The sequence below is a fragment of the Pristis pectinata genome, chromosome 12, assembly GCF_009764475.1.
Source record: "Pristis pectinata isolate sPriPec2 chromosome 12, sPriPec2.1.pri, whole genome shotgun sequence".
Taxonomy (NCBI): domain Eukaryota; kingdom Metazoa; phylum Chordata; class Chondrichthyes; order Rhinopristiformes; family Pristidae; genus Pristis; species Pristis pectinata.
Genome location: NC_067416.1, coordinates 42607209 through 42629238, shown reverse-complemented (window position 1 = coordinate 42629238; position 22030 = coordinate 42607209). Strand labels below are relative to the sequence as shown.

The 22030-nt window shown below is 41.0% G+C and overlaps 1 protein-coding gene across 2 annotated transcripts in view; it reads right to left on the bottom strand.

Annotated features, from left to right (window-relative positions):
• ccar1 (cell division cycle and apoptosis regulator 1) overlaps positions 1 to 22030 on the bottom strand; it is a 63257-nt gene that overhangs the window by 5749 nt on the left and 35478 nt on the right. Inside the window, exons 13-22 of one of the 2 annotated variants that reach the window (XM_052027684.1) lie at positions 21363 to 21529; positions 20351 to 20561; positions 19311 to 19394; positions 18149 to 18334; positions 17323 to 17514; positions 9824 to 10078; positions 8094 to 8232; positions 1431 to 1519; positions 957 to 1097; positions 221 to 347 (exon numbers count right to left, since the gene is read on the bottom strand). In XM_052027684.1, coding sequence (XP_051883644.1) covers positions 221 to 347; positions 957 to 1097; positions 1431 to 1519; positions 8094 to 8232; positions 9824 to 10078; positions 17323 to 17514; positions 18149 to 18334; positions 19311 to 19394; positions 20351 to 20561; positions 21363 to 21529 — 1591 coding nt within the window. Of the gene's footprint in view, positions 1 to 220; positions 348 to 956; positions 1098 to 1430; positions 1520 to 8093; positions 8233 to 9823; positions 10079 to 17322; positions 17515 to 18145; positions 18335 to 19310; positions 19395 to 20350; positions 20562 to 21362; positions 21530 to 22030 lie in introns of both variants that reach the window. The other variant, XM_052027683.1, reaches the window with a different exon arrangement.

Here is a 22030-nt window from a genome sequence, read left to right as displayed (position 1 = left end):
GAAATGTGTCATCTTTAACTTTGTGCCTTTTGGAAATCAGGTCATCTTTTACTCGCTTAGCTATTCACAACAGAAATTTTGAGCAGGGGTGCCCAAACTTTTGCATGCCACTGTAAATGGCAAATTAATTCCATTTCATGAGCCAACGCAGTTTTGTAAGAAAAATGAGGCAGCCACTTGGATCGTTGTGAGGAGGTATATAATAAATGTAGTACAGTACCCAACAAATTGTCAGATTCCACCTCATTCTCTGTTATTGGTACTTTTACTTCATCTTTAGAGCCATCAGTTAGCTTCCTGTATGAGCAAGTCTCACGTAGCACCACTTTATTGATTAACTTCTTAACCTGGGAACAAAAATCAAAAACCCTTGATTAGTAAAAGAATATTGTTCTTTTTCTTTTTAAACCCTTTCCCTGATGGTCTTGGCTCTTGATAGGTTATCATTCTACAGTTCTAGCTTTCCTTAGTTCATAAGTACATGAGTTTAAACAGGGGTATTTGCAGACAGTCTGGTATCTTGAGATACATGCAGCAAGAATCACTGCACAGCAATGGGATGTAATAATTTTACCAGAATCTTTCCTCTCTTGCCCAGAAGCAGAGAGTTCAGAGGGAGCCCCAGCTGAGGTCATCTCACATTGGAGGATGTGAAAATGATGGGAATCTACTGATCTTTAGCTTGGAATTGATTTCACCAATAGAAATCCTAATTTTCTTCCTCTAGGGATATGTAAATACCAGACATATAAAAGGCTGAGAGACTACTGCATGGCTTCTCCTGCAGAACAGTTAGGGATCTTGGTTGTGCCTGACAGAGTCTCCAGCTTGAGTGGATTTGCTCACTCAGCTAATATTCTTGTTTTGTGGATTTCATTAGTGATGTGAAGTGCACAAGCTTCCTGGATTGCAACAGCATAAATTCAACAGTCTCTAACAAACCGACAGAACTGTACCTGTGCACGTGAAAGGTGGAGTCCCAGAGTATAGATGATTTCCTCAAGATCTTTCTCCAGCAGATAACCACAGTAACTTTGATCAAAATAAACAAATGCGAGAAGAAGGTCCTTGTTGAATGTGAAGAGCTGTTTCTTTTCCTTGAAGAGTCAAAACAAATGCAGTCAGAATTTATAAATGACCAGTTTGATTAGTTTAATCTTGACTGTGTTGTGGGTATTTTATTTAGTGCATTTGTACAACCATGTTCCAAGAAAGATGATACTTCAACAAGTACAGGTGTGTTGAACTTCTTTCCATTAATCTGTGAAGTTGACAACTGACCATTTAACACATGACCACCAACTCAATCACGCACATCCAAATGTTGAGTTTAAAATGCTTTCTCCAGACATATCCTGGACACAATGTGGTAAGATCAACACATCTAACATTCCATTTCTTTATGATCCTGCCTGAAACTGACTCCATACCTTGTCTTTAGAAGTGGGATCTCTGGATCTCCTCGATCCTTCTCGCCTGTCATCCTTTTGATCTCTACTGCTGTCTTCATCATCCCTATCTGTTGAGAGTAAAGGTCTTTAATACAATATTTCAAGTGAAGTTGCTCAGAGTAATATTGGATTTTAGGAAGAGCACAGTACTATTTTACGCACAATGCATTATTTTGCTATAGGGTAGTAGTTACTGTCAGATAACCCAAAGGATTCATTAAGCACAGCCTGAGGCTACTCAAGCCATTTTTCACTCATGGAATTTTGTAAGCTGTAATAGTTTTTGGTTGCAACTTAGAAGCGATAGCATCTTATAATTAAATAGCACAATGACTGAAGCAGCTTCAGAAATAAAGTACAAATTATGAGCCACAGTAAAATGACAAGAACCATAGCCTTGGTTACAAAAAAATGGGCTGCAGGAGGAACTCAGCAGGTCAAGCAGCATCGGTGGAGGGAAATGCACAGTTGATGTTTTGGGTTGAGACATTTCTCCCCACAGATGCTGCTCAACCTGCTGAGTTCCTCCAGCAGCTCATTTTTTGCTCCAGGTTCCAGCATCTGCAGTCTGTTGTGTATACACTCAGTTGAAAACATAGGTTTTAAGGTAAAAAGGCAGAGAGCTAAGGCTGATGCTGGTCTTCTAGAGAGTGGGAATGAAGTGACAGAAGGCTCTGCTGTGTGAAGTAAAAAGATGGACAGATGGCCAAAATTCATTGATTAACCCAAACACAGAAAATTTGCAATGCAGGAGACAACCAGTTGGTTGAAAAAGTGCTACTTAACCTAACCACATCTTCCAGCACTAGCTCCACAGTCCTTCAGGTTATGGCTCTTCATGTGAATATCCAAGTACTTCACAAATGTGCAAAGAGAATCAGTCATCATTTCAGGTCCAGGGTCCTTCATCAGACCTTGAAGCATCTGCAGTTTTTTTTTTGTTTTGCTTTACAAATGTAATGAGGGTTTCTGACTCTTGTCACCCCTTCAGATAGCGAGTTCCAAACCCTAAGCACTCTGAGTGATGATCTATTTCCTCACCTCCACTAATTACTTTAAAACTATGCCTCGTTTTGAGATTTTCTGCAAAGATGGATAGGTCTTTCTCAATTACTTTTTCTAGGTCCCTTCTAATGCACCTCAATTAAATCATCCTTTAGCTTCCTTTGTTCCAATGAAAACATCACAGGCCTATTCTTCTCAATCTTTTCTTCGTAACTATATTCCTCATAATTTTCCAGTTATAATGGCACAGGAGGAAGCCAATCAGTTCATCGAGTTCATGCCACCTTCTGCTGAGCAATCCAGTCAGTTCTATTCCCCCATTATCCCCTTTGGCCTTGCAGATACATTTCCAACTGCCTATGGAATTTCACCTTGAAGTCACTGAGTCTGGTCTCTCCACACAAAGTTCCAGGTCATTACCACTCACTGCTTAGAAGGATTTTCTTCACACCCTCTTGTACTTTTTGCCTAAAGAGTGAATACTCTGGTCCTTATAGCATCAGCTAAAGGGAACAGCTTTTCTTCATCTGTCTTATAAACCTTAACCTCCTTCAATCCAAAGAAACAACCCTGACTTCTCCAAAATTTTAGCTAAAATCCCTCTTCCCTAGAAACATTCCGTACCCTCTCAAGGATCTTCCCATTCTTCCAAAACTGTTGTAAACATAAATGGATGTAATATCCTGTGGCCAAATAATTTCTGTACTTTTGTTCTCAAAAGCTCAACTTATGAAGCCCAAGATCGCAAATGCTCTGCTAGTTTTTCTTTCAAAAAGCTCTTCCATTCTCTCAAGGATCTGTGCTTGACCCCCCCCCCCCCCACATCCCTCTGTACCTGCACACTTCTAGAATTGTCCCATCGTTAATATTTCTTCTCTTTCCCTTCTGCAAAAATGCATCTATTAAATTCCAACTGCTACTTTTCTGCCCATTCTGCTATCCTACATTCTGTTGCAATCAACAGATATAAAGCTCTCACCATTTGCTCAAACTTTTAAAATGTATAATAGAGAAATATAAAAAAAGTGATCTAAGCACTGATCCTTGGTTAACATCAGTGTTTACTATACTCAGTCTGAAATAATACCACACACTGTTTTCTGCATTTTTAAATGCAAGATGACATCCACCCTTCTAATCCATTTGTCAATTTGTGCTGCTTTCTTGAACGGGCACACTACATTTGTCACTTTCCAATCCACTAGCAGCACCACCTCCCACCCTCCTCTCCCCCCCCCCCCCCCCCCCCCACACACACACAAGAGGGAAGTTTAGAAGATTATTGCAACCCTTTCCACTTTCTTCACCCTCACTACTTCTGTTAGTAACCTGGGATGAAGCCACCTACACCAGGCGTCTAATCTACTCAAAGTCAGGCATTTCCAGTATAGCCTGCCAATGAGTTGTCACTTAATCACAGCTTTCTTGCTTCCAACTCTAACCAAACGGATTCAGTCTTTGTCCCTCAGGAATATCCTTGATCCAGTACTACAATGTATTGCCAAATCAGTACTGCCATCCAACCTCCCCTCTTTATTAACCCATCTTTTTTGAACATTTTACATCTGTGAACACTAAGCATCAGTCCTCACCATTATTAAGTTAATGTGCCATTATTGCCTCATGATCATATATCTGGACAGCTATTTGCACTGTAGCTCTATTACCATGTTCACCATACATTATGCATTTATGTATTTTTTTAAAAACACATTTTAGGACGTGGACATGACTGGTAAGTGCAGGATTTATTGTCCACATTTCATTAGAGATGATGGTAGTGAGCAGACTTCTTGAACTGTGAGCAGTGAGTGGTAATGTAGTACTGAATCAAGGATATCCTTCAGGGACAAAGACCAAATCCATTCAGTTAGAAAGCTATGAAATTATGAAAGGGATAGATAAGATGGAGGCAGGAAAATTGTTTCCACTGGTAGGTGAAACTAGAACTAGGGGACATAGCCTCAAGATTAGGGGGATTGGATTTTGGACAGAGATGAGGAGGAACTGCTTTTCTAGAGAGTAGTGAATCTGCAGAATTCTCTGTCCAGGGAAGCAGTAGAGGCTACCTCATTAGATATATTTAAGACACAGTTAGATTTTTGCATAGTAGGGGAAAAGGCAGATAGGTGGATCTAAGTCCACAGCCAGATCAGCCATGATCTTATGGGATGGTGGAGCAGGCTCAACAGGCCTGATGGCCTACTTCTATTTCTTATGTTCTGGTAAAGGTATTCCTACAAATGGTGTTGGGTAGGGAATTTCAATATCCAGATCCTGCAATTGTGGAGGAATGAAGATTTATTTCCAACTGAGGTTGGCATGTGACTTGGAGGGGAACCTATGGGCAATGGTATACCCATGCCCTTAATGGCCTTGTCCTTTCACATGGTAGTGATCACAGATTTGGGAGATTTCCTCAGGAGTTCAGATGAGAAACTGCAGGGCATTTTGTGGACGGTACGGATCATGCAGCCGCAATGGAGGGATTATATGTGTAGGACAGGGATGGGATGACAATGGAGCAGGAAGCTTTGTCCTGGATGGTGTCAAATTTCGATTGTTGGAGCTGCACTCAAATAGGTCAGTGGGGATCATTTTGTTATACTCCTGACTTGTGCCTTGTAAATATTGGAAAGGTTTTGGATGAGTCACATGAGCCAATGACCTGCTGTTATGTGACTGGTCTAAGCCAAGTTTCCTGTCAACCATGACTTCCTGAATGGTGAAGATAATGTCTAAGCATCAAGGGTAGCTTGTTAGAGACTCTCTTGTTGGAGATAGTCATTGAAAGCCAATACCTGGATGTTGTATACATCTTGCTCCAGACATGCAGGGATTACCTCATTTTCTGAAGAGTTGTGGATGCAATTGAACATTGTACCATCAACAGCAAACAACCCATTTTTTGACCTTATAATGCAGGGAAAATCATTGATAAGGCAGCTAAAGATGGTTGGGCCGAGGACACTGCCCAAAAGAACTATTACAGTAATATTCTGGACTTGGGATGATTGATTTCCAACAACCACAACCAACCTCCTCTGTGTAAGCTTTGCTTCTGACTATTTTCAGTATGCTTGTTGCTGGTCCCAGCATGCCCTTCAGCAGGGTTGACGCTCTGGCTTCATTGTAATGGTATATTAAGGGGTATTTCAGAACATGCTTTAACAGAAGTTGTAATAGTGTACATTTCTGCTGCAGTTGATAATGATTCACCGTAAATGCCCATTTTTGAGTTACGAATTCTGTTCCGAGTCTAACCCATTTAGCATAATGACAATACCACAGACGATGTCCTTGGTATGAAGATGGGATTTTGACTCCGCTAGGAGTGCGGTGAGCACTCCTACCAATACCACCACAAATAAATGCACCAATATAGTTAGGCTGGAGTGGAAAAGGTAAAGTAGGTTTATCCTGCAGGCTGATCCCATCACAAACCGCACCGGATTTTCACACAGCTGTTTCCAGTCCACTTTTGTGGTCATCATTATTGAAATTAGTTTTTAAAAAATTCCTCCTTATTAACTCAAGTTAAATTCCACAGTTGTTATGATCTGAAGTTATTTCTCTGGATTGTTGATCCAAGTCTCTTTGTTCTGTTAACTCTGCACCATTATGCAAAAGTAGATTCTAGTCCTGTTGTATCCCTCACAATTCTTCCTCATCCACTCCTTTCTGACAGGATGCTTCTTCCTAATCTGCTGCAATCCAACATTCCCACACCTCTATGATCCTTATTCTGTTTGTTTTTACATTTTACTTACTGCTGCTCAATCCCCTGCTAATTTAGTTCAACATCTTCTTACTATACTGGTGAATCACCCCGCGAGAAGATGCTTACTCTTCATTTTCCTAATTTCCGTTTTATCAACACCTCCACATTTTCTCTATTCTAGGTTTTCTGCCATGTTGAGCTCCAAGCACCTGATGTGAGCATCCTTTTTTATTGTCTCACATTGCCCTGTGTACACCTCGTCATCTTGAGGGCTGCAGTTTTGACAGTCTCGTTCTTTCTACTTGTGGGAATGTTTATCTAGGACTGTTTCAATCTCCTTCTTGAATGCCTCTCACTGCTCTGAATCCGACTTACTTCCATATACCTATTTCTTGGCCTGGTAAATATCGCCTTCCTTCAATTTAGAACCCTTGTCCCTATTTTATCCTCATCCTCTTCCTTTTCCACCCTAAACCTAACTGAATTACAAATACTACCACAAAGTTGTTTTGACATTGACACTTCTTTCAGTTTTCCAGCCTCATTTCTGAAACTAAATCCAGAATTGATGCCATCTTGTTGGGCTAAACTTGTTCCCCTGTAATTTTGGAATTCTGTGTATAACTCTGTGACCTATACCATTTACATGGATTTAGAGACAACAGAGTAATTGAAATCCCTCCAAAATTACTGCCCTACTTTTGCCCCATAGATTTTCACTGCCAAGGTCTACAATATATTGATGGCAGTGTGAATACCTTCTTTTTATTCTTTACTTCAAACTAAAAGGCTTCATTTAATGATCCTTTCAACCATCATCCCCACTGACTGCTATAATTGCTTCTATAACAACCCTCATCCATCCCTATCTTGAATGAAAATCCTGTGACCAGAAATGCCAAGTTGCCATTTCTGCCCTCTCTATGCCTTGCTTCAGTTACCTCCAAGATATCATACTTCCAGATTCACGTAGACCTCAGTTCACCTGCCTTATTCGCTATACTCATTGAGTTTAGGTACATACTGTTACGGACTCAGTGAAAGTCCCTTTAAGATAGAGAGTGTATGTGTATGTGTGTGTGGGGCGTGCTTACGTCAATAGAAGATAAAGGACGTAATGACGTTGTTGAAGAAGTTAGAAGAAGGAGAGAGAGAGAGAGAGAGAAGGGAGAGAGACACCAGCCTGCTTGTTTTCTCTATCGATGGATGAGAAACAATAACTGTGTTTGCTACTGAAATCCATGTATGGAAGTTGGAAGTAATCCGGTGGAGTTCACTTTGTTGCTGACCTGTAGAAGGAAACAGGTATTTGTGTGTGGACGACCACGATTTGGATGCTTTTCGGGGTGAGGAAGTCACTACCGAGTAAACACTGAAGTGTCATTTGGGTTCCATCGTGGAACATTTGGATTTCATATGTACTCTCTCTATGTTTCTCTACGTCTAATCTTCGGACAACGGTGGTTGTTGAAGAAGCCCTTGCTCATGTTTCACCTTATGGCTTGCGGAACTGAACTTTAAGAACCATTCTGGAACTGGGAGTTTTGGACTTTGCCACACCCACACACACACGAAGAGTTTAGTTTTGGGGTTAACGTTTGAGGTTTAACATTTTTGAATTCTAACATACTAACATTTTTACTTTTATTTTACGTATTATCATAAGTAGTGATTAATAAAATAGTTTTTAACACTGAATTATGCTCAGTGTGTTTCTTTTGTTGCTGGTTCGTGACAATACCATTAAGCACAATCATAATCCTCTTCTTAGTGTTTTGCGATATTTGTTTGCACCGAATTCCAAACACTGTTATTAGTTCCCTCAGCTTCCTATGCCTATGTTAAGCTAATATAAACATTCTCCAGCAGCATGAGAACAATCAACTGAGATCTATCAGCACTGCTGTAAATGTTACCATCTTCATCTTCATCCTCAGCATCGTCTGCATCCAAAGGATCATAATCGTCCAGATTGGTATCTTCTTCCATCTCTTCATCTTCCTTAGAATCATTCCTCTTTCTGAAATCTTTCTCATCTCTATCCTTTTCTTCTTTCTGCAAAATCATTGAAATGTTATTTAGTTTCAAATTCCATGGAGTGGATTACTTTCACTAGTTATAAAATATAGTTAATATAACACAAGCATTGAGTAGTTGTATCTAAGGTTTGAATTTTCCAGTTTAAGTCAACTGAAACCAAATAAGTACTGAAGGCCCATTTGAAAAAAAAAATCATTTTTCTTCCTCACAGATAAAATACTGTGCTAACAATAAAAGTCATCCTTGCTGATGGGAAGTCTCCTTAGTTCTACGAGAAGAAGAGTGCACATAATTTTCAATGTTTACACATAGCCCATTAAGTGTATTTTGACCTATAGAAGCAACAGCGTACCTGAGACACCTCACCTACAGAGGCACTGGCCCATTTCCTTTTCTCATTGCTGCCATTAGGCAGAAGTGCTGGAGCCTAAAGACCCGCACCTCAAGGTTTAACTTCAGCTTCTTCCCCCACTGCCATCAGGTTCTTGAACCAACCTCAAAAACCTAATTCGAATTCAGACTATATTTCCCACAACTTGCACTAATGTCATTGTGTAATTTTTTTTGCTTATGTAAGTTATGTGCAATTTACGTTAGTTTATTTAATTTATGTTTGTCATGTTTGATATGTACTATGCCACTGCTGCAAAAAAGCTAATTTTCATGGCATTTATACCCTGGGTATGTATGCCTATTACAGTAAACTTGAACTTATGTACTCAGCTACCCCATCAGCACAGGTAGGGGCACCTCACCCCGAGGCACACTGGCAGACCACAGCAACCTCACCCCGAGAGGCACTGGCAGACCACAGCTACCTCAGCCAGGGGTAACGTAGCCACACATTACTCATATGCAAATCCAGATACTGAGTGCTGCGGATTCTTCTGTTACAGTGAAGCATGACTAAGCTTATCTTGAAGTATGAAGTGGTGATTGGGACACTTCCGTATTTTTTTTCCATATTTCCTTACAACATAGGAGGTGCCCCTCTGGCTCACTGAATCTATGTTGGCTCGCAGAGCAATTCCAAGACCCCACTAATTTTCCCTGTAATCTATTTCTCCCAGATTCTTTCAATTCTACCACCCATCTACACAAGGGCAATTAACAATGGCCAATTAACCTCATAAACCCACATGTCATTAGGACGTAGAAGGAACCTGAAGCATCTGGAGAAAACTCATGCAGTCAAAACCAGAACATGCAAAACTCCACACAGGCAACACCCGAGGTCAGGATCGAACCTGGGTCACTGCAGCTGTGAATTATCGACTCTTCTAGCTGCACCACTGTGCCAACTGCAAAGATTTCAACTTTCCAGTGAGAGAATTCCTTTAGCAGGATTAACGCATTTTCTGTGCTTGCTCCCCTAGTCGTGTAACTAATCTTGTTCCAGCTGGGATAGATAAGTTTGAATGGGGGCTGGTGTCCAATGCTGCATTTGGCTGAGCACCACAATGGGCAATCCTGTTCCTGTGCACAGATATAGTTGTCATAACTATTCCTATGATATTTAATAAACTTAAATTATAGCCTCAACAGAAACATGCCATCATGTTCAATCAACATTAGCTTCAAGCACATAGCCTGCATAACACAGTACCTTATTTCCATCTTTTTCTTCTTTCTTATCTTTCTCATCTCCTGACTTTCTTCTTTTGTTTTTTGGCTCGTTGGTCTCTTCATCCTTCTCTTCTTTTTTCTCCTTTTTCTCACTTTCTTTTTTCTCTTCTTTCCGTTCTTTCTTCTCTTTTTCCTTTTTGTCATCTTTTTCTGGGAGAGCGACTAGTGCTTTGTAAATACGATAGCCAAAGTCTCTCTGTAGCATTTCATTAAAGAGTTCAGCAAACAGAGAGACCTGCAAAGAGAATGGAGTGTAAATTTATTACAGTGAGGGAAGTACCTGCTGCCACAAGCCTCTAATACCTGTAGTAGTTCATGCAACCTCAAGTATTTAGTTTTAAAAAAGATTCCAAAGTAAAATACAAATAATATTCATTGTTACAGCACAGCTGGCCACGCTTCCCAACTGGAGTATGTAGAAATTTGTTGAGAGTAGGACTATTGTAAGCGAATTATGTCTTGAATGGATTCATGCAGTGCCACTAAGCTGGAGTGAGAGCTAAAGACACTGACACAATGGTGGGGGAAGAAGAATCTAGGCAGTTTGGTCCTGACAGTGGTCACATCTCAGGGTTGCAGGTGGATCAGAATAGGGTGCTGTGACTGATAGCACATAAAGGGAGAACAAAGCGAAAATAGTGATGGCATTCATGAACTATATCCAATGAACTCTCTCTACTGGTCAGGGACACTGTTACGTCTGTGGAAAAGATGGATGTTGTAGAAGGATCATCTCGAGTCCGTATGGGTGGAATTAAGGAACAAGAAAGGAGCAGTTACTCTACTAGGAGTATTCTATAGGCCCCCCAGTAGCAGTAGAGATATAGAGGAGCAGATTGGCAGGCAATGTTTGGAGAGAAGCAAAAATAACAGGGTTGTCATAATGGGAGACTTCAACTTCCCAAATATAGACTGGAACCTGCTTAGTGCCAAAGGTTTAGATGGGACGGAATTTGTTAAATGTGTCCAGGAGGGATTCCTGACGCAGTATGTTGACAGGCCGACTAGAGGGAATGCCATGTTAGATCTAGTTTTAGGAAATGAACCGGGACAGGTGAAGGATCTATTGGTGAGTGAGCATTTGGGGGACAGTGACCATTGCTCCATAACCTTTAAAATTGTCATGGACAGGGACAGGTGCAGAGAGGACAAGAGGATTTTTAATCGGGGAAGGGCAAACTATGAGGCTATAAGGAGAGAACTTGGGAGTGTAAAATGGGATGTCCTTTTTGAAGGAAAATGTACCATGGAGATGTGGTCGATGTTCAGGGATCTTATGCAGGATGTTAGGGATAAATATGTCCCGGTGAGGCAGAGAAGGAATGGCAGGGTGAAGGAACCGTGGGTGACGAGAGAGGTGGAATGACTTGTTAGGGAGAAGAAGGTAGCGTACATGAGGGATAAGCAGCAAGGTTCAGACAGGGCCCGTGAGGAATATAGGGTAGCAAGGAAAGAACTTAAGAAAGGGCTGAGGAGAGCTAGAAGGGGACATGAAAAGGTGTTGGCTAGTAGGGTTAAGGAAAATCCCAAGGCCTTTTTCAAGTACGTGAAGGGTAGGAGGATGGCTAGGGTAAAGGTAGGTCCAATTAAGGACAAAGGTGGGAGAATTTGCCTGGAGGCGGCGGAAGTGGGAGAAGTTCTCAATGAGTACTTCTCTTCGGTATTCACCAGGGAGAGGGGTCTTGATGACGCGGAAGGGAGTGCTGGTAGGGGTAATGTTCTCGAGGTTGTAGATATCAAGAGAGAGGATGGGTTGAAGTTGTTAAATAATATTAAGACACATAAATCTCCGGGGCATGACAGGATTTTCCCCAGGCTGCTTCGAGAGGCTAGGGAGGAGATTGTTGAACCACTGGTAAGGATCTTTGAGTCCTCGTTGTCCACGGGGATGGTGCCAGAGGATTGGAGGGTTGCGAATGTTGTCCCCTTGTTCAAAAAAGGTAATAGGGATAGGCCAGGGAATTATAGACCAGTGAGTCTCACGTCTGTGGTGGGTAAGCTGTTAGAAAGGATTCTAAGGGATAGGATTTATGAACACCTAGAGAATCATGGACTGATTAGGGACAGCCAGCATGGCTTTGTGAAGGGAAGATCTTGCCTCACAAGCCTGATAGAGTTCTTTGAGGTGGTGACCAGGAAGATTGATGAGGGCAGTGCGGTGGATGTGGTTTACATGGATTTTAGTAAGGCGTTTGATAAGGTTCCTCATGGTAGGCTTCTTCAGAAGGTCAGAGGCCAAGGGATCCAAGGAAGCTTGGCTGTGTGGATTAGGAATTGGCTTGCATGTAGAAAGCAGAGGGTTGTGGTGGAAGGAATGCCCTCGGACTGGAAGGCAGTGACTAGTCGTGTCCCGCAGGGATCGGTTCTGGGACCTCTACTTTTTGTGATATTTATAGATGACTTAGATGAGGGGGTGGAGGGCTGGGTTAGTTAGTTTGCGGACGACACTAAGATAGGCGGTGTTGTGGATAGTGTGGAGGGCTGTCGGAGCTTACAGAGGGATATTGACAGGATGCAGAGCTGGGCTGACAAGTGGCAGATGGAGTTCAATCCGGAGAAGTGTGAGGTGGTACACTTTGGAAGGACAAACTCCAGGGCAGAGTACTGGGTAAATGGCAAGGTACTTGGCAGTTCATTGAAAGTTGCCTCACAGGTGGAAAGAGCAGTTAAGAAGGCCAATGGGATGTTGGCTTTCATAAATCGCGGGATTGAGTTTAAGAGCCGCGAGGTGATGATGCAGCTTTACAAAACTCTAGTTAGGCCACACTTAGAATACTGTGTTCAGTTCTGGTCGCCTCATTATAGGAAGGATGTGGAGGTGTTGGAGAGGGTGCAGAGGAGATTTACCAGGATGCTGCCTGGATTAGAGAGTATTGAATATGAGGAGAGGCTTAAGGTGCTAGGGCTTTATTCACTGGAAAGGAGAAGGATGAGAGGAGACATGATAGAGGTATATAAAATATTGAGAGGAATAGATAGACAGTCAGCGCCTCCTTCCCAGGGCACCAATGCTCAAGACGAGAGGGCATGGCTTTAAGGTTATGGTGGGAGTTCAGGGGAGATGTCAGGGGGAGGTTTTTCACCCAGAGAGTGGTTGGTGCATGGAATGCACTGCCTGGGATGGTGGTGGAGGCAGATACATTGGACAGGTTCAAGAGCTTATTGGATAGGCATATGGAGGAGTGTGGGATGGGGGGATATGCAGGAGGAAGGGGTTAGGTAGTGTGAGGGTGGTTTGATGGACGGCACAACATGGTGGGCCGAAGGGCCTGTTTTGTGCTGTATGGTTCTATGGAGTTCCATCTACCTACAAATAGGCAGAGTGAGAATAAAGATTGCCAGAACAGCTGTAGTGCTGTCCAGAATGGGAAGGAGGAAGGGAAAATGAATGGGATTGCTGTGGGGAATTTCATAAATGTGGGGTAAATAGCATCTTTTCTTAGAGTTTTGAATCCAATTTGGCCTGGTGCCAAGTTGAGAATCCTCTCAAGTTAGTTTGAAAAAATATTACGACTAACAATATGGAAGAGTTGGTCCTGTTAAAACTGTACCAGGTTGAAGTTGTTAAAGGAAAAATATTTCCACAGTCATAATTTCTACAGTGTAACTTAGGGGGGTGAACACATGGCTGAAGGAACTGTGGGAGGTGGGGGGGGGGGGGGGGGGGGAGAAAAAAAAAACAGGTTCCATTTTGTGAACTCTGGCATCATTCTGGGACAATAAGAAAGAAATTTCCTGCAGGGATGGGCTCCACTTGAACAAATTAAATCAGTTTGTAAGATCCACTGGGCAATATCTGATGAAAACACATCATTAATCAGAAAGATGATATTACAAAAGGTAAACAGCACTGGAGACTTTCTAGATAAAATCATGAAATATTAAAGGATTTAAGACCTGCCTATAATTAAACAACCACATATCAAAGGTACAGAGGTTTAAACTGGGGAATCTTAAACTATTGTAGGCTGGATTAAGCAAACAGGGTAATGGAATCACAGAAACTTTATAGGATAATAGGACTTCTTGGCCATAGGATCCATGATAGTCAAAGGAGGTAGGTGGGCTAATTCTACTTCCAAAGGTTATGGCACCAAGTGCTCTTCCTAGTACGTGTTGAGAGTTACTAACTGCATCACCCTTTCAGACCGCAAGTCTAAACTCATTATTTTTGAGTGAAAATATTCTTCCTTGCTTCCTCTCTAATCCTTTGACAAATTAACATTAGTTGTGGTCCTTTTATTATTAACCTCTCTGCTAAATGAAATAGGTCCTTCCCTGTCCACACTGTCTAGCCCTCTCATAACTTTATACATCACAATTAAGTTACCCCTTAGGCTTTATTCTAATCAACCGAGCCTCAACCACCTCTCCTCATTAACAGATATTCTCCATCTCTGACTATGTCATTGTACCTTTCCCTGGCGAACACTCCAGTGCAACCACATCCTTTCTATCCCTTATTCCTGAAGGATAGTTTATTTCTGTAGTATGTACAAACAGATTCCTCAGCAGTATTTCCTAAAACCAATAAGGCAGGTCACACTAGATTTCATAACCAGCTCCATTTGGTTAACAGTTCAATGGTTTATGTATTATTAATGATGCATGTATTAGATAATACAACCAAATTCAATGCAGCATTTAATAGAAGAAAAAAATGAAACATACTAGACTTGGATAAGGTTGACTTGCAGACTGACCACAATAAACTTGGCAAATGCTAATGGGTATAGTAGTAGGAAGTGCTCAAAAGCAGGACTTAATACAAAAGAACAGGCAACAGCACTACCTGGCAAATAATAAAAAAGCTTTCAACATGAGTTGAGAGACAATATTAAACTATTGCACGTCCTAGCAACAAGTTGAGATACAAAGAGTAGACAAATTAGACACAAGCAACATCAAATTCAACACAGATATCTCTAACTATATTGTGGAAAAGTGTGACCAGGAGCACAGGGTTAGAAAGGGGGATAACCATGGTATTGCAAATGAAAAGGAGGATATGATGAACGTGTTGACAGTGTGTTACAGCAGTATTTACCTTTAAGGAAATGGCTAGCAATCTAGACATTCCAAGAATGAGGGTACAGACATGCACCAAAAGTAATGTTGGCAATAAAGTGAAAAACAATGACACCAAAGATTACAAATCTCCAGGACCTGATCATTCCCATTATAGAGTTTATACAGACAAAAGTATGAGAATAATGCAAATGTTCTACAATTTTCCAAAGTTCTTTTTTGATTTGGGATATGTTCCTTTAGACTGGAAATCTGTGCATAACACTCCACTATTTAAGAAAGATGTGCAAGGCAAACCAGGAACAGTTACAGAACTGTCTCTCGTCCTGGAAGATTATCTACCTATAATTGATGACAATAATGGAAAAACTTCATAACTTTCAGATGATTAGAGAAAATCAGCATGGATTTGTAAAAGTTAAGGAATATCTTATCAGCCTGATTAAATTTTTTGAAAAGGTAACAGACAGGATATCATTTACATGGATTACCAGGAAATACCTCGTAAGAGACCGTTCAGCTGAAGTCGTATCATTTGGAATTAAAGGCAATGTAATGAAAAGGCTAGGAAATCAACTTAGTAGCTGGAAACAACATTGTAGAAGTAATGGACAGTCATCAAATTAGCAGGTTGTGATGTGATTTGTGAAGTCCTACAAGGATGTGTGTTGGTGCTGCAAACGAACTATATTCATAACTGATATGGAGGATGGAATTGAAAGCCATGCATCCAAGTTTACTGATGATACAAAGATAGGTGACAACACAAGCAGCGAAGGTGAAAATACTGAATTTGAAAGGATATTTTAATTAATTGAGTGAGTAGGCAAAACTGTGACACATGAATTTTAATACAGGCAACACACACTAGATAGAATGGAGCCTTTTCCAGAAGGGTTGTGGAGGTCCATATAAACTTAGAATTCCATGTGTCTACATCATAAAATGCCATAGATACATATAAAAATAATCAAAAAGCCAGCAGAATGTGAGGAATTTGAGGCATTACACCTCAAGGCTATAGGGGCTAAACAGTCTACTTATGTTCCTCAATTTCGGGAAAGGATACATTGGCCTTGTTAGCAGTACAGAATAGATTAATCAGAATTATATTTGAAGGAGAGATACACATTAGAAGTTTTTCCCCTTGGAATTCTGAAGATTATGAGACTGATGTCTTCAAGATATTAAGAAAACTGATTGGCTAGTTTTCATAAATCCTTACGACATACAAAGAAGCTGCTGCTCGGACCCATTGAGTCTATGCCAGTTTTCAGAGCAAACTGTCAGTCCCATTTTTAAATTTATTTGAAAAAAATTTTATTTTTAAATTTTTTATTTTTTATTACAGGCCCTTCCAGCCCAACGAGTCCGCGCCGCCCATTTTAAACCCAAAGTAACCTACCCGTACGTCTTTGCAATGTGGGAGGAAACTGGAGCACCCGGAGGAAACCCACGCAGACACAGAACGTACAAACTCCTTACAGACAGCGACAGGAATCGAACCCCAATAGCGTCGCGCTAACCGCTAGGCTACCGTGCCGCCCTTAAGATTGCCATTCCTCCACATATTTTCCTGTAGTCTATTCCTCTTCACATGCCCATCAATTCCTCCTAATTTTCTCCACTCCCACCTACACTAGCACAAATTTACAGTAGCCAACCAACCAACCAGCACGCCTTTGGGAATGTTGTAGGAAACCACAGCACCTGGGGGAAACCCATGCTGTTGCAGCAGCATGTGAAAATACCACATATCAATACCACAGGTCAGGATTGAACCCAGTTTCTGGTGCTGTGAGGCAACAGCACAACCTGCTGTTCCACTATGCTACCCACAAGAGAGAAGATACTTCCTTTGTAGTTGAAGACTAGGTGTAGGTTTTAAACATTAAATAAAGGCCTTTGAGAAGTGGTCAGAACACTTCTAACTGCAAAATGCGGTAGAAATTGTAAACACTCATTTTAAATCTGCGACCGAAAGACTTTTGATAAAAAATTTAAATTAGAGTGCAATAAACTGGGTCACATTAGCTGTAATCTCACTGAATGGCTGATCTGACTTAAGGGGCTAAACAGTCAATTCTGATTTCAATGACACTAAATGTCTTATGAAGGAATTCATAATACTGGCTGAAGGAACTCCAGAATGAGAGGTTAAACTGCCTTATGACTTCTCTCTGTGTGAGGGAAGAGAAGAACAATGTTGGAATAACTCAAGCGCTTATCTGCAGACTTCTGGCAGCATGAAATAAGCTTCAAATATCTAGCTTCAGATAAATATTGGCCTCTTCAGGAAGATATCATTGGGTGCTTTACTGGTTGACATCAACCCTTTTCCAGACAGGGCAAAATGGGTCAGGATCTTCAGAGGAGGATATAGTGAACAGAATCAAAGCTCTTGGGAGAGATTGAGAGAATAACCACGAAGACTAATGCACAGGCACTTACTTCAAAAGAATGTTCTTTATTATCTTCCAATCGATAATCCAGAAGCACACTAAGAGACATGACACTGCAGTCAAACTTTCCGCCTTTGGCAGTCCAGTTAGGATGAACAACGATAGAGGACTCATCCGGTAGTACGTAGCGTCTCTCACGTCGCTGACGCTCTGCTTCTTCTTGCCGCTTCTTCTCGTCCTCCTGAAAGAGCAGGAGAAACCTAAGTACCACAAATACTACCAGCAGTTTCAAAAACACAGAATAATCCTTAATATTCAGGTTAGAAACTACTGCATAAAAAGATACCCCAACAACAAGCCATTCAGCCCATCAGGTTTATGCTCATGTCCTTGTACAAGTGGTACCCAACTCTCTGCTTACTCCCCTTACATTTTAATATTTCACTTAGTCTAATCTCATTCTCCTACAGACTCCTCATTATTGTAACTTGCATAACTTAAGATTTCTCTCAGGTAACTAGATAATTACCCTATTGAAAAAATTATGGCTTTTGCTTAAATGTACAGAAGAGAATTCCACATTTTAACTGCCTTCTGCAGAGTCTTGCTCCACCGTAACTGTATGTAATTCACTACGTGCTTTTGGTTCAAAACCTCTGCAACAGTATTTATTCCCATGCCTGATGGGTCTACGCCTTAGTCAAGTACTCGAAACTAGAAATGATGTCACTTACCACAGCTAACTGGTGGAAGGATTACAACCAGCTGTGGTTAACAGCACCTAGGGCATCAGCTTCAATCTGCACACAACTTCCAGAATGCACCAATACCATTCTCAGAACAAAAGTAAATGCAGAATGAACAGATCATACCACCTCTTTATCATCTTCAGATCTTTTATCTTCCTCCTCATCATCCTCTCTTTCCGATTTCTCCGATTCCTTCTGCTCTTCTTTCTCTGCCTCAGTTTTTAGCTGTTTTGTTAGACGGGCTATCAGCTGAGATTTCAACCCCTTGGAACTTTGATTCCTACTTTCCAATTCTTTTCGTAGATCATTAACCTGATAAATAAAAAGAAGTCCACTTCAGTTTGAGAACAGATCTCTTAAATTTCAGTTTGGATGCTAAACTGGACTCTTCACCCTTAACGCTATCGGAGAGACACTCTTGTTCATGCAAAGCAAGTGAGTTTGCTACTTTATCTCTGAAAAGGAACAGAAAAAGATGAGCTGAGAACTGTACTAAGGAGTGTGTAGATGCATGCTTAACTTCCAGAGGTTGCAAAGCATGAACTTCACAGATGCTTGAGTGGAATTTTTTTTTAAGAAGTTGGGTTTACTTAGTCAGATATGGGAAAAATCACAATACTGCTCAACACAAATAGAAAGCATTCATAATACCAATCAAGATGCAAAAATGCACAATAACATCTATTATTGAGTAATTAAACAACACACAAATCATAATATTAAATAGATGGAAAAATTTCAAAGGATTTTCAATTTAGAACTATTTCATGAATCTCTTCATGTGCTGTGAATGAATGATGAAGATTTCACAAATGCTGGCACCAACCTTTACTTGGCATGGGGGCCAAGCTCCTCATGCTGCAGATTCAAAAGGTTAGTTGTTTCTGAGAGATACTGAAGTAGATTCCAATCCTGTCTGCGACTAATATCCAGATACAGGAATGTGAAAGTGAATATCTATAGATGTTGGAAGTCTTAAACTTTCATTGACCTGAAACATTAACTCTGTTCTCTCTTCACAGATGCCGTCTGACCTGTCAAGTGTTTGCAGCATTTTATGCTTTTATATTTAAATAAAGGACGCATATCATATCTATTCATTGGTAGTGACTAAGTAGACTTCTTTCAAGTCAAAATGCATCTCCTGCTCTGGACTGCGGCTGGTGCAATGTTAGTCTAGCTCAGTGCCACATAAACCATCCAAATTCACCCAGTAAAGCAGTGGAAACATAACCTTTGAAGAGTTTGAAGAGGTTTTGGCTTCATAGAAAATAAAAGCACTTGTTACCTTCATCGTCTTTGGATCAAGTTTCGACCAGTGTGTAGGAGTAGAGATTTCTTTACTCTCTCCATCATCCTTCTCTTCCTCTTCCTGTTCAATTAAACAAGTTAATAGGAATAATCAGCCAAGTCTTTACAATTCTGGACAAAGTACTTACTCATTTTTGAAACAAGAGTTGCTGTTCCGTGCAAGTAGCAAAGGTCACAATTGCCCCTCAGAATGACTCCTCCTTTATGTTACTGAATAAAACAGTTCACTGCTACATGAAACACATACACACACTTTAACTGATCACATGCCACTCATCAGCCAATCAAAGCCAGATCTGTGGAACACAAAAGAGTGATCAATGACATCAAACAAAAGGACTCGAGGGCTGCACAGACACTGCTGATCCTTGGCGGCCACACAGTGTGTGTTCTCATCCCCTCTCAATAGGTTCAAGCCCCCCAAACGTGTTCTCTATCAAAGTGTCTGCTCCACACACCCCACTGCACGAAACTGTGGCTCAACCAACTGACCTGCAAATCAAATACTTTGAAAGGGTTTGTGTACACCCAATGATTGTGTAGGTAAGAGTAACATACTAGAGTTAAAAGAAAGGAGAAAGGGGATACGGAAAATTTGGAAAAGTAGTAGAAATGTCTGTAAACAACTAACATCGCCTGCCCAACTCAACAACTGGTGACAAGCTTCCAGCATCAATTTGGTTTTCTCTTTGGGGTACAAAATAGCCAAATCTTAACATGCAATTACTAACTGGGAAAGTAAAATTCAGTTTCAGTTGCCCTATCTTCCTTTCTGTTTTTTGTGGAAGTTAAGCAATGAGACCAATTAAGAATTGATGAAAGGAAGTCTGATGTGACTTCAAGCTGGCAGCTCTATGACCAGTTACTGTAGCTTTGCATCTATGTCTTTTTGAATGTATGCAAGGCTCATAAAAAGAGCACGTTATTTGATCTGTGTGTATGTGCTGCGCTTTTTGTTTGTGGTTGTGTCCCTGTGCCTGTGAGAAGCGGAAATGGAAAAGGATTAGCGTTCAGTGCCTGTTCTCCATCAGCCTCCTTGTGTTCAGCCTGGAGCTTCTCAACCAGCTGCTGCTTGTATCCACGGGAGAGAGCTTCCCACTCTGAGCGGGTGGGAAGGCAATGCCAAACATCCGGCAGAAATATAACCACGGTCTCCACATGGGCTGGAACCGTCCGCCCCTTGTGGTGCTCCTCGGGGCGATGGTAACGGATCTCTGCAAAACGGTACCTGTTGCAAGGGAAGAAGTGTATTGGAAAGGAAAATTCTATCAGATATCACATAGACCCTAAATGACTTGCAGGACATCAAGCTAGAGAAATCTGTTTTTTTTTTACACAACTCAATGTCACTTAACTGCAACTGTAGGCAATCAAGTGGAATAATAATTTCATTGTTCATTTATTAGAACAGAAGCCCTACTATTTTAGCAGCAACTAGACAGTTAAAACTATCTGAATAGAGCAAAAAAACCTTTTTTCTTTAAATAATGTGGAAATATTTGTTTAATGCCTTGCAGATAAATGACACCAGCTGTACAGTTCAGAAGAGTTTGCATGGCATCACTTAGAATTTATTTATATAAAAAAGGTGAAAAACAATGCTATAATCGACTGAACACCAAAAATATTCATCCCAGTGACGACATCCTCTCCACGCATGACTTTTCTTCAAGGCATATAACATACAAGCACAACACATTGATGTAAAATATTAATGCAGATTTACAGTGTCTAAGCATGTCTATTGATAAAAATGCCAAACAGTGAACCTATACTCTAAAGAACATAATGCGCCTCCAATGTCATTGTTATAAGATAATGACATCTCACGCTATACAAGGCATGCACTGCCACATAACAGGTGCCATAATTGTGGAACTAGAAGAAGGACGTCGAGTTTTTACCTGGAACATGACTGGCTGCTAAGCAAGAAAATAATGACTCAAAATATTAAGATGTATATTTTAAAAACAAAGTCTCAAGTGCTTACAGGCAGAAAGGTTCTGCCCTGTTTTGGTTTGTTACTTACCACTGTGTGCAACCACTCAAGTCAATGCTTGTCAGGGCCTTACAACAGCGGATAGCTGTCCTAATCAATACTGAAGGGTCAGTGTCGGGATTCGGTCCATCCAGTGAGGGAGACCAGTGTCCTCCAATCGCCATGGCTTCATCTTTGCCCTTCATACCCACCAAGAACTGTAATACAAGACAAAAGCAATCATATCAATATTCAAGTAGCTGTAAAATTAATAATGCTTACAAAGAGTTATGATGTATTTCATACAGGAACATCATGTAGAAACAAACCATACAGTCTTGGCATCTTTGTGTTGATGTTTCCCCCAAATGAGGTACAACTGGTCTGACCTCCTTTAATGGGAATTCACGGGATTGAGGATGACTTGCTTCCACTTTAGTTTTATGGGTTCTAAGGTAGATGATGGGGTCCACAGACACCGCTACAGGCACTTAATGATGTGGGTGAAAGGGTCGTCTGAGAGGTGACGTGCTTTTTCTGCATTTCCTGCTCACCAGGACACTAGAGGTTCTCAGTCTGTGGATGGTCCTTCTCCATTTCAAGTAGTCGCAGGTCAGTGATGTTACAGGTCTTCCAAGGAACATGGTGTGGAGCAGTGGGAAACAAGAGGAGCTGTTACTCAACTCCAGCAACTCAGGTTCAATCCTGACTCTTATACT